The sequence below is a fragment of the Genypterus blacodes genome, unplaced genomic scaffold (genome assembly GCF_046128005.1).
Source record: "Genypterus blacodes isolate CSIRO-AG114 ecotype Tasmania unplaced genomic scaffold, CSIRO-AGI_Gbla_v1 ptg000070l_1, whole genome shotgun sequence".
Lineage (NCBI taxonomy): Eukaryota > Metazoa > Chordata > Actinopteri > Ophidiiformes > Ophidiidae > Genypterus > Genypterus blacodes.
In genome coordinates this window covers 436,415-456,370 of record NW_027466880.1, presented here as the reverse complement: position 1 = coordinate 456,370, position 19,956 = coordinate 436,415, and the positions used below count along the sequence as shown (strand labels likewise).

Sequence of the window (19,956 nt, the reverse complement as noted above, 5' to 3'; positions counted from 1 at the left end):
ACATAGACTAACAATACTTTCAAGACATTTAATGCCTATTTTCATCAGTTTAGAGGCATTGTTGTGTATATGTTTACATGTTTGGCCTAGTCACACCTAAGAGAGTGGCTGTGTCTTAATAAACTCAAAAACCTGTGCAAAGCGGTGAGATAGTGCTGTTCCTTTGTTTGGCTCAGATGGCGACCTGCACTGTGTGCATTGAGTTCTTAGTGGATACTCGTCACTGTGGCCAGACAGTAGTAGACATTGTATCTCAATCTCTGACAGGTAGAGGCAGGTAGCACCTGGCCCTAAGGGGCCAATGAGTCAGGTCTGATCGCACCACAGATTGAATATATCGCCAATAAATGTTTCCTTACCGCAAAAACCTGTGGGCTGATTTGCTTAGGAAAATCCTGTAGGAGGAAAAGAGTCTGCTTAAACTGATTTAAAGGCATAGAAACTACCAAGAGAATGGCTCTTTGTAAGTCGCAGGCTAGGCAAGATGGAAAATAGCTCAAGTTTGTGTTACAGAGGTTTAATAAAGTCATCTAGCATATATATCAGCAGGCTCTTTGTATGACTTCCAGAGTGGAAGTATAGAATAGAATGACACCCACAGTTATTTTAGATGCATGAGTGAGATGGGAGTATGTGTGTCATTATCACGAGCTGCAGCGTGTTGTCACTGAATCTCACTGATCAGTTCATGGAGTCATGTTTCCATCATTCTGAGGCATACTATTTCTTTACCATTGTGGTTGTTTCATTACAATAGAGCACTGAGTGGCCCTCGATTGGCCCCAGGCCCCTGGACTCCCACACTGGCTGGCTGCAGTCAGAACATTTAGGCATTGTAAACACAGAGCAAAGAGCCAAGAGCTGATACTGATATCCCCAAAGGTGTGCAGCCCTCCGCAGCATGTGAGTTTGTGTATGTCTGCGAGTTAATGACTGTTTCATTAGTGTGGGGGTGTGTACATGCATGCATGCACAGCGCCAGTGTTTAGTGTGGGCCTTTTCCCGAAGTGGCCAGCAAAAGAGTGAAATGCATTTAGACACTCAAACAAACAATTGCAGAGTTAAAACGCAACAAAAGAGAGTTGATTGACAAGCGCAGAGGTAAAAGGGGGGGAGAACGGGAGACAAAGAAAGCCAGAGAGAGAGAGAGAGAGAGAGAGGGAAAGAGAGAAAAAGAGAGAGAAAGAGAGAGAGAGAGAGAGAGGGGTGGGGGGAGGGTGGGGGTGGGCAGCAAGTTGAAACCTAAGCTCTCTGGACCCTATTTTCCCTTCCTTCGGGCATTCTGTGGATGGTGAAAAATGTGCTGTATATTTGAAGTGTTGGATCACGTGACAGAGGCAGGGTTTGTGAATCAAAGTACACGATGATTTCAGAAGGAGAGTGAGAGGGTGCACGTTAGAGAGAGAGAGAGAGAGGCAGAGAGAGAGAGGGAGAGAGAGAGGGAGAGAGAGAGAGAGAGACGGAAAAAAGGAGAGGGAGGTGGATTGCAACAGGCTGTGCTGTATCGTCGCTGTGTGAGGCACTTCTTGACTGACAAACAGAACTACTGCGCTTCTTCTCAGCTCATCTCTCTCACTCACACGCTCACTCTCAGCGCTCTTCGGGCTACGCACTGAACCCATCCTGGCTCTGGTAGGTTTTGGATTTTCAGTCCCTTTTATAAGTGCCTGTCTGGATCTAGTTTTCTACCTTTCTTACTAACTTTTTTGGGGGTTGGTGTGTGAGAAAGGGAAAATACACAAGGAGACATGTCAGAGCATGAGTGAGATGTGTGAGTGTGTGTGTGTGTGTAGTAGTGTGTGTGTGTGTGTGTGTGTGTGTGTGTGTGTGTGTTCCTGTGAGTGTGTTTAGAAGAATGGGACGGCATGAGTGGAGAGATTGAGTTTCCTGAGGACAGCTTTAATTGAGAACAGAGATTTCCAGAGAGGGAGAAAGAACAACAGAAAGAGCTAAAGGAGGGGAATGAAAGCTGATCGACTCTTGCATGTGCTCCGGAGCTGCTCCATGTGAGTAGATGAATGCTTACATGTGTGTATGTCTGTGTGTCTGTGTGTGTGTGTGTGTGTGTGTGTCTGTGTGTGTGTGTGTGTGTGTTTGCCTCTTTGATGGATGTCTGTCTCTGTTTGTTCCTGCCTTCATATAAACCTGAGGCACAGTTGCTGAAAGGTTGTGAGCAGCACCGAGATACAGTGAGCAGGAATGTATAAGGAACATTTTCAAAGCAAAACAGTTGCGGACATTATAATATAATAATATTATATTTTTGTTGCATGTATCAGGCATTTTACAGGTGAGTTCAGTAAGAAACAATTGTATTTTCCAGTAGCAGACGGGGAGGTTGCCTCAGCCTGCAGGCTCTCTGCAGGCCAACAGGCGGGCTGTCAGTGTTGATGGATAGCTTCATCAGCCGCACAAATGGCTAAGTAGGTCTGGTATACCTGAGTGTGTGTGCACACACACAGCCACTTGTCCTCCCGCACGCTTATGTAAACAGGTTACCACCATACAATTGCATAAGAGAGATGGAAACATTGAAATAAGGCTGCTGTGGTTATTAGGGGGAGAATCATCGCTGTTGCCTCTTGACGTTGTGTTAGTGTGTGTGTGTATGTTTGTGGTGCGTTTATGAAGGGACACACTGCCAGATTGATGATTCGTCATGAAGATGCTATTTGTCTGCTAAGTGTTTCTGCGGCGTTAATCCGAGCTGTCTGCGTCCTTCCACTCACACCATCCTGCTGACCGCTCGCACCGTGCCTTTCTATACTCTGCACGGCCGCTCCATGCCCTGCCAGTGACAAATCTACTCCAGATTAATTTTCCTAATGTCTGATTGGAACGTTCGTCATCACATTCTGGAGCGACATTAGTGCTAAGGAGGGAGACGTGGAAGAGCGGGACATAAACATCTGGGTGTAAACAATGCATACTGCATCAGAAATCCCACTCTGGAAAACAATGATGGACTCACAACATCTAAATATAGCTTCTCTTCTCTTCTCTTCTCTTCTCTTCTCTTCTCTTCTCTTCTCTTCTCTTCTCTTCTCTTCTCTTCTCTTCTCTTCTCTTCTCTTCTCTTCTCTTCTCTTCTCTTCTCTTCTCTTCTTCTCTCTTCTCTCTTCTCTTCTTCTCTTCTTCTCTTCTCCTCTCCTCTATAGTGGATGTCTGTAGAACGTCAGTCACTCCTATTCTGCTTCATTTTCTCACTCTTTCGTTTCTCTCTCAGCTTATGGACCTTAACTCTGTGAATGAATTTCTTGCGAGTTTCTTCTTTGGTTTCATCATTCCTAGGCTTTTGTGTTGGATGTAACTCCTTTAACCACATTGCAATCTCATCTTTGTTCTCCACACTTTGTAAGAATGACAGCCCCTAAGGCAGAGAAGGCTGTCTGGCTCCTCTCTCTATCTCTTTCTCTCTCTCCCTCTCTCTCGGTCCCTCTCGCATCTTTCTTTTCTCCTTTATTTCATCAACATTACAGAAATCGTCGTCACCTTCGTTCCTCATATGTGTCGGCTGAGTTAAATTTCGTACGGAGCTGTTGTCTCGGTAGCTCGCTTTCATTGGAAACTTGAGACGTCCATAAACAAAGTACAACATTTGCTGCTTGTTTTCGCGAGTGGCATAATTACAGATGCAGTTATTTACAAGTGTTTTGGTGAGAACCCTGTGCTGGCTGTGGTTTGGATTGTCATGCTCGTTTCATTCGGGAAATTTGTAACAAAGTCAGTTGTTACGATCACTGTTGCATTCACTGCACTTTCTCAAAATTCAAGTCTGAAAGTGTTTCAGTGTGTCTGAAAAAGCTCCTCAGTGTTTTTAATCATGGCCTAAGGCTCCTCTTCAGCACAAGCTACAAGTCCTTTAAACACACTTAAATCCTCTCTGTAAAGAAAGAGCGGAACAGAGATTCTCTGTGTGTGTGTCTGTGTGTCTATGCGGGTGTGAGTGTGTGTGTGTGTGTGTGTGTGTGTGTGTGTGTGTGTGTGTGTGTGTGCCCTGGCAGGACTTTAGACTCACTTTTCACTTTAATACTAAATGAAAAGCTGTCTACCAAATGCCTCAATTAGGCCTGACCCATGACCAGGCTCCTGGGCCTGGAGCGACAGGGGCCGACCCCAGCTTTGACCTGCAGACCCTCAGCAGCCCACAGGGTGACTCCACATAATGACAACATTGTGTGTTTTATTAAACAACACTTTCATCAACATCATCCCCATTAGCAACATTCACACTGTCTCATTGCTTTTACACTGAGTAGCTTAAATGACTGAACTCCAGGAAACACAGTCCAGTGCCATTTACCTGCATAGACCAATAACACGTACGGTATGTGTCAAAGAGCGTAACGCTGTACACGTCTTCAATCAATACTAGACTGAGCTCCCCAGACAGACAAGGAAAAAGTTAAAATAAATCAAGTTAGAAAAAAATAAAGCCGAAAGTTGAGTATGGCCGGTTTGTAGAAGGAATCACATCAGAAACATCAGCGGAAAAGATGGGAGTAAATAGCTGGATATGTAACTGGATCATATTATGACCAATAATAGTGTAGTACGGCGGTTCTCAACATGTGGTGGGTGTACCACAAGTGGGACTTGGAGCTCCTTCTACAGCCAGACTCTGGAAATTTCTGTAGAAAAGCAAATGAAATGAAATCTATGAACATTCTATTATTGTGGCTATGGGCTTCAAGAAATCAGTTTAAAATTGAATTATTAGTGTTCTCTTTAAATCAAGAATTACATGTTTATGTTGAAAATGGTCCAACTTTTCTTACAGATCGGATGAGGTTTTCTTAGATTTTTCTTAGATTTTGGCAGCAAAAAGGCTAAACACAAGCATTTAAGGATTATGGTTGTCAAGCGGGGATGCTTGCTTTTGACCAATCAGCAATGTCCGGGAGCTAAAAACAAAACAAAGGAAAGTTCCTGAGTTCCCGAAAAAGTACCCGTGTTGTGAAAAGCGCTCATATTTCTACCCACACACACACACACACTGAGCCTAAACATAGTAAGGAAAATCTGATCCTGTTTACAGGAAAGCAGCTATTTTAACAAGTTTAATGCCTAGTGATCATTCTCAAAGATGTTTCTGAATTATAACTCTTGGGAAATGGATATCCAAATATTTATTTAGGCCTTACATACACTGTACCCATACAGTATGTATATATTGTTGATTTACTGTACCTAACGTAACAGCTTGCATAAATTAAAATGATGTGTTTACCAAAGACAGAAACGGTTTGTGGTTACTAGATTGCTGTAAGATGCTGATATTTTATGGACTTGGCTGTATTTGCATTCCTCAAAGGAAACTTTTACATGTCACTTTGACGTAAAATAGAGTTTGGTTATTTGCTGGAAAATCTAATTATATTGTTTGTGGCTGATGGTGCCTGTGTTTTTTCTGCAATGGTTTTAGTGTTTATGTGCATTTTCTTACTCCGTCTTGCCAGTACAGCACATCTTTTGGCTCGTTCCTTCAGAATACATTCGATTGTGGTTTTACGGTTTGCAGTTAATTATCCTCATTGAAGTCATACTTTTCCGTCACATCCAAGCAGGCTCCTCAAACCTGATCGGCTCGACTGTGTAATACATGAGACGGTGTGGTTTGTTTCAGGGAGAGAAGACTAAAAACTCCAACCATTAATTTTGAACAATTCATGCATTTTTCCAAATTAAGTCTGACTGACATAAAATACTGTTTTATCTGTCATTAACATCACGTCAACGTCATTAAACAATACGATGAAAACACCACGATAACAAATACCTTTCAAAATAAAAGACAGAAACAGGGAAAATATCATTCCCCCTGAAGAAAAACACAGGACAAGCAAGCCAGCATAAAGAGAAGGCCTGTAGCCCTCAACCACTGAATAACCACCTATTTTCCAGCTGAGTCACAAGGCTCAAGGAACGAAAGCCACACTCTAAGACTTTGGAAATAGAACGATGTAAAAACAGCCGGAATACGAAAAACACTACGTTTTAGTTTCGCCCCTTAGCTTACAGGAAAAAGTGAAGAAAATCGTCATTTCAGGGCCTTTCTGGGGTCCAAGTGAGTCTGTCATCGCACAAACATACATTTGTAATTTCACTGAAGTGTTCACAGTCTCAGTGGGGCGACTGGCAGATGTGGCAGAGTGGGTAAACACACGTTTATAGAAAAATACATCATATTTTCCATTTCACATTCTAATGACGCAGAGTAAGCAATTAAATGATCAAACATAATAAAATACCTCGTTATATGCTGTGGAGCAAAGCACATACGTACACACTCTGCTTCCAATTTGTCCTCACTGTAGTCTTTCCAAGTAAGACTAAGCTATGACACCACTGTGTCCCATAAAAAGTTTCAAAGTGAATGGAAATTTATAGCACTTAACAGACCAAATAAAGAGCATTGGTGAATGACGAGTTGTTTGAGTTGTATACTGTGTACTGTTACAATCCTACTGAAATTCGATATTCCGGCCTAAGTCAATATTCTCCCCTAGCGAGGCGTAAAATACAGCGTTCACCCATCACAGTCAGAAGCAATAAGGCTGGAAAATGATTGTTGATATGTTGTTGTTGTTGACAGCTATGGAAAAGCTGAGGGGAAGGTGAGTTGCGTACGTTTAGCCCCTTAAGGCCTCTGTTTCGCGAAGGCAGCTCAATCCTTTCAGAGAAGAGCTAAGAAAGAAAAAAAGAATGAAAGAAAAGTGCCTTCTTATCTTGATAAATACAGGACTGAAAAATATGTCTGCAGAGACAATTCGTCTTCTATGTCTGATTCATTCTTCATGGTCTCATGGTATTTTTTGACCACTGTCATCATCCGGAGTCTGTTTAAATGTAGTCTGGACTCTCACAGACACTGCTACATTATTCATTACTGGGGAGAATTCTACAATTCCATTCCTCACAGTGATGGTCAAAAACATTCTTTGTGCTATTTCATCTCTACTCACTCATTTTTCAAGCTCTGCTCTTTTCTTATTCCGAAGCGAGTAATAGTCGATGTGCCCGGGAAAGCACAGGGGCAAACGCAGCCCTCAACTGGTCACGAACTGTTACAAGGCTGGCAGAGTCAGACAGGAATCCTTTAGCGAATGTTAAGGAAAATGATGAATGAATGAATGAAGCTTTTCGGATTTTCCTTTATCACGCCAAACACGTACACGAACAAGTACGGCCCGCATCTCGTCCTTAGATGCTCTACCAAATCTCCTACTTGTGACAGCATCAGAATGAAACGATGGATTTGATTGGCTTTTCAATCTCAAGACCAGCCAGTCTGAAAGCATTAGATGTACAAAATTACCGCCCAGTTGTGTCGGTCGTTAGCCAGCCTGAATTGTTTTTATCCAGCCCCTATTTTGACCAATCAGAATCAGGAATGCAATGTGTTTTGTGTCCTTGAGTTGATTGAGTTCAAATCAGAGTTACGGTTATCGGTTGGACAGAAAAACTACATCACTGGATTGCTAGTGTTGCTCTGTGTCTGCTGAGCAAATTATTAGGCAATAAAGACGAGTCATTAGAATAACAGAACAGTACTGTGTGCCATTGAGGATGTTTTTGAACTTCACATGACCAAAAATCAATAAATGTGGCTGTAAACAAGTTACTATGTAGAGCAAATGACAAGTGAATAAGTTTTGAGATGACCTGCTGGAAATTGTTCTAACTCACACTCTTGGGTACAGCTATAATTTTCAGACACTTTAATTGAAGGCACAGCTCACTCACTGACCTGCATTGACTGACACAAGCTACACATTTGTCAACACTTGGCTCGTTATACCATAAAACTCAAGATTGACCGGCAGCCATTGCCCCGAAATCCCCTGCGCTGAATTATCTCCACATGGGCTGTGTGCTCTGAGTGGATGCATTTGTTTACAGGGCCGTCAGGATGATTTACTCAATGACGACAAATCAAACCATTGGAAATCTATCCAAAAGGCCTCCAGAATAAAGGTGTTTACTGCCATAATGTCATGCTAGTTTTTCCATTATACACACGAGCACATAAAAAACGCAGCGCAGTAATAAGAAATGTGTCTGGAGGAGAAATGATTGAGAAAGTAATTATAGAGCAAGAGCTGTCAAAGTCAAAACAAAGTTGTCTGGCCAAAACAAGTTTAATTTGAGCTCATAGTGAAAACCTTGCACAGTAATGACCTTCTCTGCCTTCTGCTCTGTGTGTGTGTGTGTGTGTGTGTGTGTGTGTGTGTGTGTGTGTGTGATTTCATTGCTGTGGCCCTGAGTAGCATTGGGTTGAAAACCATAAAGTCAAGTCACACTTACAGCCAGGATAACCAGATCCAGGTGATCCTCCTAATAAGGCCCTTAAAAAAACACGGTGTTCAAAACCAGTTTAGATCATTTCAGCTGTTCACACATTGGCTCAATGGCACTAAAGCACCCAACACGATGAGGCAACTGTAGTTACTGTGATGGTTTGTAAAAGCATTAACGTGTAGCTGATTGTTTGTTGTGTTGTGTGTGTCTCACCTATTCCTCCCACTCCCTAATCACACACACACACACACACACACACACACACACACACACACACACACTGACAGCTACTTCTCATTCCAATTCAGGTATTCTGATGCTGAACCATGATTCTTTATATATGTGTGTGTGTGTGTGTGTGTCCCCAGGATCAGGCGACCCAGTCTGACCTGACCCAGCCAGGTCTCATAAAGGCAGCATTGAGGCCCGGAGGCCCGGAGACACAGCGCTGCTTTTGTTGCCCCTGCCCAAGGTGTATTCCCCCTGGAGAGAGGGCGAGAGGGAGCGAGGGATGGACAGAGAGAGAGAGAGAGAGAGTGAGTGAGAGAGAGACAGAGAGAGAGAGAGAAGAAGGTGTTACTCATTAGAGAGAAAGAAACTGCTGCTTGGCTTGGGACTGCATTATTTCATAGTTTATAGTGGGAAATAAAACCAACGTCTTTATTTTTATGTATGTTTCCCCCCCCTTCCTCCCTCTCCCCCTCCCTCACTCCCTCCCTCCCTCCCTCACCCTGTGCTGGGTCACCACAGTCCATTCTTTCTTTTTATTAATCCGTTTCTCAGTATGGCTCTAATTAATTGGGCATTGCTCACTTCTTGCATATGGCCTGCCAGATGCTTTGAAACAAACCGTTCCTCTCCTCTCCTTTCCTTTGTTTCCATCTTTTTCCCCTACCGTCAACACATACTCTATTTTCTTCCCCGGTTCCTTTTGTACATCTGGGTTTCATACTCGCATACTCTTTGCGTTGCGACTGGTGGAGAGGCAGAGAGGCAGCATCTGCGGCGGGATGCTCCGTCCCCCGTATTTACTCCTTCATTCTTCAAGGTCAATTGCAGCTTTCAATGGTGCTTCAGCACGTGTGAAAGCTGAGCGGTTCGCACTCATTACTTGCCAGTGAACATGATTAAAGTGGCTGAACATCTGTGTATATTCACTGGCTCGGCTTACATGTCTGTGCTTGTATGTTACTGTGTTCTGCTCTCAGACAGGCATGGCTGCACAGATATTCCGGGACAATTTCACTACTGCACACCACTGTATGTTTGGAATCACTTTTTAAAACTACACAATTTGTTCAACATGTGTTTGGGATTCTTTGATCCTCCAACACAAAAGCTCTTTGTTAGATGTTTGAAGGGGACTATCCCTGCCTGGCCCTCACAGCGAAGAAAAACCGCAGCACAGCCAAGCAGCTACACAAGAAGAAAAAAACGTCAATATGGGAAATATGACTTTAAAAACAATACTGACTGGGCTGACTTTGTGTGTGTGAATGTGAACATGTATGTGCATGCGAGTGTGGGAAAGAAAAGCTGCTGTAATAATAAGTGGATACAGAAGTCTGGTAGCTTAGCAATAGATCTGAGTAGATTTAACAGCATATTACACAACCTTTAAAAGTTGAGAGTAAAACTACTGCTTTTCCAAGTTTCACTGACTTGAAAGTAACCATCGATTTTCACCTGAAACTGTCTGTGGAATTACAAAAAAAAGGATGGAACAGAGGGTGAAGAATAGAAACAGCAAAGGGCACAAGGAAGCAAGAAAGGAAGTGAGAAAGGAAGAAGAGGGAAGGAAATGAAATGAACGAAAGAAAGAAAGAAAGAAAGAAAGAAAGAAAGAAAGAAAGAAAGACATACAAGCAGACTTACTTTCTGAGTGTGTGTGTGTGTCTGTATATATGCGTACATGTGTTTGTGTTTTGAGCAACGAATCAGAGAAAGCAGCCATCTGTCTCTGATTTATCTATTGATTGACTTATTGATTCTTCATGTGAGTGCACAGAGACAGAAGGCGAGCTGATCAGAACGTTGCTCCCTGATCCTTCACTATATACGTCCTGCCCGACACTTGTTGCAAAGGGTTAATTGTACCCATGTTGTGGCTGGCTGTGCTCTGGCAGGCTGGCAGAGGGAACACAGAGAGCCTTTATAACACAGTCCCACTGATTGAAATCATATGGCATCGTCTGAAATCATTGCACTGCTGGGAAGACACAAAGTAAAAGAGAAGTGTCAGACCCCCTCTGCCTCTCCAGCTTCTCTTTGTGTTTGTTGTCTCTGCGTCCTCCCGGCGTTGCCTTGTGTTTGCTTTTGGCCGCTTCCAGCTGCTAATTGCTTTGGTCTTAGAAAGTGAGTGAAATGTTTGTGGCTGTCTTTGATTTGACTTGAGATGATGAAGGAAGCCACTGTGCCCTGTTAGTGGTCAGTAATTGACACCTCCTCCTTCTCCTCCCTCCTTTCAACAGACTCGGGACCTGTGGCCATCTTACCCAGACTTGGCTCCCGGCCTCTCTCTCCAGCTCTTCCTCCGTGGTCAGCACCTCCCTCGTCTTTCCAGAGCCTGCGGCGGAGCAGCCAAGAGCCGCTGAATGGCACTGGGACGTTTCAGACTCGCAGCAGCTCCCTGACAGAGACTCGGGAAAAGGAAACGGCCAGACGTCACCTCATCTCGCCTTTTGCTGAGCCACCAAGAGCACTTTTGACCATGGCAACCAACAGGGAGCAGCAGTTGGGTCACATGACTGGCTTTCCCCGCGCTATGTACCCGTTCACCTTTAACTCCATGCGGAGCCACTCCCCCTTCGACCTGCTGGCCAGCAGCAACCTCTTTGGCCGGTTTGGGGCCGACCTGCCCAAAGAGATGGCTGCTTTATGTGAGTAATACAACTGATTTGGTGTTTCTTACTCACTCACTTCCTTTACTGCAGCAACTAAACAAGGGGGCCATGTATTAATAAACTATAAGCAAAGCAATCCATAATGACGATTAAGTCCCCAATTTTCCATTAAGTTCCTTTTTGTTGAGTTCAAAAGTAAGTGCGTAAGGTTCAGTCATGAGGCACAACAAGAGAAATGAAAGAGAAGAGAAGTGAAATTGAGAAGAGCAGAGAAGAGAAGAGAAGTGAAGAGAAGAGAAGAGCTGTGTTGCCGTGCCTGAGACCTTCCAGGAAAGTTTCCTTATTTTCCGTGTGGTAAACCAGGCTGGTGGCTGAGAGGCCTGCCTGGAAAAAAAACTGGAAACATAGCACGGCCTCTCCTTTGTAGCGTGCCACTCACCATGGAGGAGGATCAAATCATTACATTTCCACACATTAAACATTCTTGGTAGTGTTTGGATCGGGTCGCTTCATTCCAAACTGTAAAAGCCTTGTTTGACAGAAGCGGAGTTCCCGTTTAGACAGATGGGGGGCGATATTGCACTTCACTTAGAATGAGAGACATTAACAGGGAGGAAACGAGTTAGAGTAAGTTCACGTTCTGTCTGCTATACTTCATTTAACAAACATTTCATGTCTTATTCCTACATTTTCCTAATATTAATCCGTTTAACACATCCAGACGGTCCGTGTCTTGTAAACATTTATTGTCTTTACTTGGAACCGTTTCACATTTCCCCCATGTCAGGACAGTTTCACCTTCTAAACACCTATAAACTCAATACCTGCAGCTAAAACACATTAGTGTGTGTATATACTCACAATAACGCTTTCTGCTTCCCTATGTGAGCGATGTGTGTGTGGACAGACACACACATCTGTGAGATTAGCATCAGGGCATCAGGTGTAGCAATACCTGCTGAGTCAATCAATCAGTGTGCGTGTGCGTGTGTACATTTGCGTGTGTGTTTGTGTGTGCGTGTGTGTGTAGTTATTCTGTTCAGTGAGCAACTGTTATCTGTTGCTCTGTAATCTCTGGCTCAGTAGCAGAGACTTTAGCAGACGAGCAGCACTCAACACGTATACATACGGTGTGTCTACAGACAGAGATGGAGCGATAACAGCGGCCATTTTGTGTCAATAATCCTCCCTCATACTGTAATTACAGTGGGTTTATGTGACAAAGCAAAAGATTCCAAGACTCAGAGTCATACAATATTTGTGTCTACTGAGTATCAGTCTGGGAGTCATGTTCCACTTATGTTCATAGCAGTCATACACATATGACTGCTATGAACATCGTATTATTACTAATATAATATTACATGTAATATTATATTAGTAATACTACGAGGAAGGTTTCATTCAGGAATCCAACTGAGGATACACCGGGTCTCATTCTGTGCTTATGTCTCTCTCTGGCTCTCTCTCTCTCTAAAGACAAAGGGAGGAAACATGGAAAGTGCAAAAATAAACATGTATGGTATAATCAGGAAAAATCATTTCAGTGAAACATAGATAAATATCATCTGTAAATAACTGTATTTATATGTCTCAAATATATGAATATAATCAAATAGTAATAATAATTCAAAGCTTTACTTACCATATCTGATTGATTAGAATATTGTCTCAGGACAAGTTGGACAAGTTGGATCTTTGATTACACTCACTGATCTTTATTAGGCACACACATGAGGATGACATCATTTGTGCCATTGTGGTAATAAAGTTATGCCTTATGGACTCCCAACAGGTGCAATTTTGATCATTATTTACTGTCTTAAACCAATTTAACAATGTAGAAGTCCTTTCTCCAATTCACTTGCAACATGTAGAAATAGGTTGAAAAGGTTAACAAGTTCCACTCAGGTCTGATGAGAACGTGTAGAAGATTAGACTGTGTTCACTAATGGCATGACACTCAAACCTTCCATTGACTTAAATCAATCACAGTCACAATCAATCACACAATCAATCGCACAATCAATCACATAATCGTCGTTTGACAGTAGGGGATCATTTAACCAATGCTGGCATTTCCTCTGCTCAAAGGAATCTATCATAAACAAGATTCCATTGTGGTCATTCTGAAGAATTAAATAAATAAATAATTAAATTGGACATTTCTAAAAAATGATTGCATGTTCAACGCATTTTTATTGACTTCTGGATCATTATTACATTACATAAGTACATGGACATCATTGTTAGCTGTGAGAAGAGATGAATTTCCACTCTGTTGGGAAAGAATAGAGTATTTTTCCACAATGAACACAATGTCCTTTTGCAATTTCTCGACTAGTCACATCTTGTCCTTTGTAATGTTTTGAGTATGTGTGTGTGTGTGTGTGTGTGTGTGTGTGTGTGTTTGTGTGTTTGTGTGATATGAGTAACTCGAAACTTAAGGCACAGAGCGGGGCTTGTGTGTTTTTCTTTGTGTCTGTCATCAGAGGCACTCTGTTTAAGCACACACACACACACACACACATAATCGTCTACCCATTGGAACACACACACACACACACACACACACACATTCCGACACTCATGAATATCACAAACCAGCAGTGCGGCGCTCACTGCCTTACATTTGTGACTATATTTATATTTGCGTGCTTGCAGTCGTACTTGTGCAAATATGTGAGGCCGGTCTGGACGAGACACACAGGGAGAGGGAGGACATTGTTCTGCTCTGTGTGTTTGTGTCAGACATGACGACACGATGAATAGCTGAAGAACCTGATTGTGAATAGTTTGTAATGTGACTCGCTCCTCTTACAAGTGTGTGTGTGTGTGAAAAGAGGAGGCAAATGAGACCAGAGGAGCTCTGTGTTTGGAGTTGCAGGGGCAAACACACAATGAGAGCTGCTCGGGGTTTTGTTAGAAGTGAAGGAAAAATTTGACTTTTTTCTTCACATTGCCTTAATTTGTGTGTGTGTGTCTCCTCAAAGCAGGACAGGGGGTTGGGTGGCGCGAGGCGGGGAGTTGTGGGTGGGTAATTGTCTCAAGGTGTGGAGAGAGCACAGCAGGCTGATATTGTGCAGCTCTACTCCCTGCAGTGTGCCATTGGTGTGTGTGTGTGTGTGTGTATGCATATGCATGCTAATGCTGAAAGGCAGGTAAAAGCTCAATTCTGAGACCCAGGGGAGGTGAATTTCCAGAGTACACACACACACACAATATCTATATGGAAAAGTAAAAATAAACTGTGAGGAAGGGTGGATCTGATTATCTCACACTTCATCACAGCACTGCAGCACAGAGAGAAAGGGAGTGTGGGGGGGAACACAAACAAAAGGAACGGAGGGAGAAACAAAGAAAATGAGAAATGAAGTTGGGGAAAACACATAAAAAGAGAATTTAGAAGCCACAGGCAGGACAAGTTTGGAAATCAGTGTGCATGTGTGTGTGTGTGTGTGTGAGAGAGAGAGAGAGAGAAGGGGGTGTTAGAGCCCCAGTGGGGGTTTCTTCCAGAGTTCATCCCTCTCGAACGAGGGAAGGAAAGGGAGGAGGGTGAGGTTGTCTAGTGCGTAGTATACAAACTATCCAGACTGAGCTGCTGTGGTGTGTGTTGTTGTGTTGTGTTGTGTTGCGTTGAGGTTTTTCGGATGAATCTCAGTTCGTTGCCGTATTCAATAACCACCAGGAGAGGAACTGCATCGCTTCGAGTCAAGGTTAAAGAAATTAAATAAGGATTGGCGACACAAAGTTTGAGAGACAAGTAACGTCTGGATGGGGACAGAGAGAAGAAGAGACAGACGGAAGGGGACAGGGAGAGGGACGCGTGGACACAGGGGGCGCTGATGAGCTCACAGGCTAAAGACTGGAATGGACTCTTACTTTTGAAGACATGTCTCATCTGTCTAGTTTATTTACGAGTGTTCAAAGCGTCTTAACAAAGACGCCGAGAAGACAATTAGTTAGAAAATGAAGCACATTCAACTTTTCATTTCTAAGCAGTTGCAATGCAGTGCTACTTCTTTTTTTTTGAAACCGTGGAGATGAACATTAATCAATTTCAGAACTAAACAAACAAACCGGTAAACACTGCAATATTTCATTATAGAAGCAAAAGCATTTCACAATAAATCAAAACAGAAAAACATCATAGAAACATGACTTATTGTTGTGTGGTGTTGTTTTCTTTCTTAATGCGTTCCTGCACCTCGGGCCAATCAGAGCTCCCCGCTGTGCAAACACAAAAAGAAAGTTTCTCCTCCTCACGACTGTATAAATCTAACCAGGATCTCACTTCAGGGTTTGTTTTAATGATGAAACATTAGCATTCTGCGCTCCTCTATTGATCACAAATGAACACACAAACCCACGTTAACTCTCCTTTAACGGCACTGCAACACATTCATAATTTAGACTTACTGGCCCCGGTGATGAATTAGTTTTAAATCAATTGATGTGATCAACGGTTGGATTTCAGGAGTTCTGTTTCGTTTAGAGTTGACTACGGATTGTAACTTTGATGAAGAGGAGGGAGAGCAAAGAGACGAGTGGAGAGAGAGGTCAAGGCAGTGTTTGTTTTCATTTGTAGAATATGAAATGTGAAGAGGCGAGCGGGAGAGCCTGAAGGAGAAAAGAGAGAGAGAGAGAGAGAGAGAGAGAGAGAGAGAGAGGGTTTGATATGAGGCCAATAGGAGACGGCGCACACACATACACACACACCCCACCCCGGCCCTTTTTTTTTTTCTTACGTCAGTCACTCCTCTTCCTCCTGGGCCCCGCCCCCCTCAGAGAGCATGCAGATAGCTGTGTGTTGGAGAGAGAGAGAAAGAGAGAGAGAGAGGCCCAGAGAGCTGCAGAGAGGGGGGAGTGCAGATCAGTTACAGATCAGGCCGGAGCAAAACAGCCAGTGAAGGCAAGAAGTCACCAAGGGGAGGACGAGGAGACAGGCAAGGGTGGAATTTAGGACAGTGAGAAGGTGGCACAGGGACGGGAGGGGACAGTGTCAGGGGGGTAGAGACAGACAGAGACAGACGGGGGGGGACAGACAGAGAACACCTGGAGTCAAAGCAGTCAAGGGCTGTATGCTAAGTGAAGTTTAGAGTCCCGGGCAGTGGCACAGGAGCATGTTTGACTGCATGGAGGCCCTGGGTTTGGCCCCGCGGCCCCTCTTCGATGTGTCCAGCCAAGGCTCCTGCATGCTGGGAAAGAGCACCCCGTACTTCTCGGGCCTGGACCCCTTCGCCTGGGCCGGGACCAGCAGCATTCAGTGTGAGTACTCGCTCCTGGGCTTCTCATCCTGTCCATCAGACTGGAAAAGTGTGTGTGTGAGAGAGAGAGAGAGTGTGTGTGTGTGTGTGTGTGTGTGTGAGTGAGTTCTTATCAGAGTACTGGTTTTGTTATCATAGAGCTCTCCACAGGAAGAGTCAGATTCCTTTCGATTCTGTGTACCCATTCTCACCCTGCAGTTTGTTTGTTTATGTGCTTAGTGTGTGTCAGAGCCTGTGTGTGTGTGTGTGTCAGTCAGTGAGGGAGTGCACATTTAATCGTCGGCGTGTTTGTTTTCTTTATGAATGACTTCACTTGACTGACAGCTCTTTTAAACAATACAGGGACTTGACCCTGCGGTGCGTCCAGAAACAGACATCCAGCGTCCACACACACACACACACACACACACATAGAGAAGACTGACGCTCTGACTGAGACTAAGGGGCCCAAACAAGCCATGAAATCACATGGACCCTGAATGTAAAGACTTGACACTTCAGGTTTTGAGAGAATATCACAGTAATCTACACAAAGATATGAATGGACAGCTGCACTTTGTACGCTCCTCCACATGCACTTTACACTCACACCACTCTCTCCCATGTGCGCGAGCGTTCATGCTGTGATGTGTGTGTAGGAAACGGCCCCCTTTCTCTGTTCACGTACGGCGTAATCTGATGAGGAAAAGATGATTGCGGGAATGAAAAGTCCATTGTTAGAAGATGAGGTATGAATCCCTCCCTCCCTCCCTCCTCCCCTCTTTCCTAACTCCTAACTCGGCGTAACATTCCTCTGACAGCCTCTCAAAAGCGCTGAGCTGAGGAGGGAGTGATTGCATCAGGTATTAAGATACAGTTGTGTTGCAAAACCTAAAAAACTACCAGACAGGAACAATCACCCGCACACGTATCTATACACACACACACACAGGCTGACAAGATAAGTAAGAAACAGCCAGAGCCATTGTTTATGTCATGGAGTTCGTATTCGGACTTCTTTGGAGTCTCAGAGAATCAAACAGCAGCCGCTTCCCAAGATTTTAATTTGAGCGATAAATCATCTAACCTGGCCAAATAATAATCTGGCTTTGCCCTTTGAGCTGATTCTTCTTCTGCAATTATTTGGATGCCGATGTATCGAGGCCACTGTCAGCCCGGCTAATAGAGATGGATGAGCAGTGGGGATGACAAAGACCACAGCAGAGCCTGTTTCCACTCGCTGAGGAACCTCTGCAGATGCCAAACTGAGAGGCTGCAAATGAATCATAATGACTTCTTCTCCTCTATAAAATCAGCAGGTTTTTTCCCCCCGCAAACACCGAAAGCGATTAGGTCGTCCGATCTTTACTCTGTATCAATAACCTGATTCCTAATTCGGGGCTCCGACATGTCAGCACAGCGTCGACTCGGCCAAACCTCAGACTTGCTTGTAGGGACTGATCCATTTGTCTTGTATCTGATTGGAATTGTTGCATTACTGACACCTTTAAACTTAAAGATTATGTAGTTTATTTATTAATAGCTTTCATTTCCAGGCTCTGTTTTGGAGCAAAGACACACTTTTGATTCTCTCCTTTGGGTTTCCATTGTGACAAAGTCAGAAACCCAGCAGCTTCTCTGATAATATTGCATATTTTTAACACTTATTGACATTATTTTTTATTGTCTCCTTTCACACATTTTTCCTTGGTGGGCCTTTGCCAACATCGCATTTTATCAACTGGAAGCGAACAAAAGTGATTTGTTTGCTTTTCAGTATTGCTTTCAGTGAACATGCACCGGTGCACACAGCCGCTCCAAATTCCTGAGCATTTTGGCCTCTGCATCACTGTGTGACACACTCTTCTCTCTCTCTCTCTCTCTCTCTGTGTGAGTGTGTGGTAAAGGGAGGAGGAGGAGGGGGGGGTCATCCTTTCCTGTGTTTTTATGTGAGGCAGTTCAGCACCTCTCTCTCTGCCTTCCTTTGTTTCAACGTCAGGAGGCATTAAAGGAGCGAGGACATGCCAAAGTCTGTCTGCTCCCTCTGTCACTGTCTCCTGTGGGGACAAGCGGGGGGGGGGAGAGTTTCTCCTCCTGTGACATTTTGTTTTCTCCTCTTTTTTTTCTAAGCTTGCCTCTCCCTCTGAGCATGAGTGTGTGTTGCCGCTCATCTTACACGGCTCGTGTTGTGCAATCAAGAGGTTTTAATTATTCTATTACAATTACAAAGGACAATTAAGAGATTAGCCCCAGCGTGTAGTTGAAAGAGAGGAGGGATGAAAGGTGTGTGTGTGTGTGTGTTTGTGAGGTTAGATCTGGGATTAACCCCCCTGCCCCCCCTTCCTGCCGCCCTGTATCTCTTTTGCATTTTGGTGTGTCGGGCCTTCAGGGAGAATGCGCTCCTTCTTATTCAGTGATAATCCTCTTCCTCACATCCTTCATCTCTTCAATGGATCCTGCCTCAGCATTCCGCCAACACCCTCAGATCACAGGGGAGAATAATGTTAAACAGCGCCACCTACACAATGATGTAACGCCGTTACTGTCAATAGCAGGAAGTCAATAGAGGAGTTGTTAAGTAAGTAAGTAAGTAAGTAAGGAAGGAGTGGATTGATCTCTCTCGCTCTCTCTCTCTCTTTCTCTCTCTCTCTCTTGCTATTTCCTCTCTGGATGATGAAACCAGCCACATGGTCACTGTACCTTGAGTGGCACAGACCTCGTTTGGTGTGAAATCCTCGGTTTTCCAACTGGACAGTCAACTTTCCTGCTTAGCCTTCCTGAGCTTCTCTAATCTATCTACTCCACTTGGTTTGGAAACAATGAAAGGAGCCTCCAAGGCCAATTTAGAGTGCGTCTATTGTCTTTAAAGCTTTCAGATCCGTCCCCCAGGCTGTTATTGGCTCAAATATCACATGGCTGATTGTGTCAGTAGGGTTTATTTTGACACAAAGGACTGTAGATCTTTTCGTCTTACATCTTAAATCCTGTGGCCCTTTTTAACACTTTGAGTCTCTCACAAACCTGGTGGTGGATCAGTCCAGATGAAAAACAAAACCAGCATCCGCACAAAGTCTACTAACACACCAGCCTCCAGCCAGCCAGTCTATATGTATGTAAGAGACATAAACAAGACAATCAAACACATTTACATCATGTACAGTTACTGGTGAAATTGGCTTTCCCAGGAAATCTAAATGCAGATCAAAATTAATTTGACTTTTTTAAGCAATACTTGTAGTGTGTATGTAAACAAAGCGAGTTTGACCCTACCAGTTCTCGCTGATCTCAAACATCCTAATATACTCCACATGATGAAGTAGTGGATTCGCTGATTATTAAAGAAAACCATAGCAGCAGAGACGATGTGAGGTCGCTGATGAGTGAGTGTTAGAGGCTGGAAGTGTGTTTGTGTGTATCTTGGCTTCTTGTCCCAGATTCTGTCTCCACCTCCCCGTGTTATCTTCAGATTCGTCTTCTTCGGGCACTCCTCAATTCATTTTTCATTCATTTAAGCCCGAAATAGAAGCGGGATATAAAGAGATTAAACTGAAAAAGAAAAATAGAAG

The 19,956-nt window shown here is 43.7% G+C and overlaps 1 protein-coding gene across 5 annotated transcripts in view; it reads left to right on the top strand.

Annotated features, from left to right (window-relative positions):
- Positions 1-1,408: 1,408 nt before the first annotated feature.
- Positions 1,409-19,956, top strand: part of LOC143005277 (retinoic acid receptor gamma-B-like) — a 29,526-nt gene continuing 10,978 nt past the window's right edge. The window contains exons 1-3 of one of the 5 annotated variants that reach the window (XM_076156578.1): positions 1,409-1,632; positions 8,670-8,837; positions 10,773-11,180. In XM_076156578.1, coding sequence (XP_076012693.1) covers positions 8,813-8,837; positions 10,773-11,180 — 433 coding nt within the window. In that variant the 5' untranslated portion in view covers positions 1,409-1,632; positions 8,670-8,812. Of the gene's footprint in view, positions 1,633-1,855; positions 2,007-8,669; positions 8,838-10,772; positions 11,181-11,754; positions 11,772-15,891; positions 16,413-17,120; positions 17,140-19,956 lie in introns of those variants that run through there. The other 4 variants (XM_076156579.1, XM_076156582.1, XM_076156580.1 and 1 more) reach the window with 4 other exon arrangements.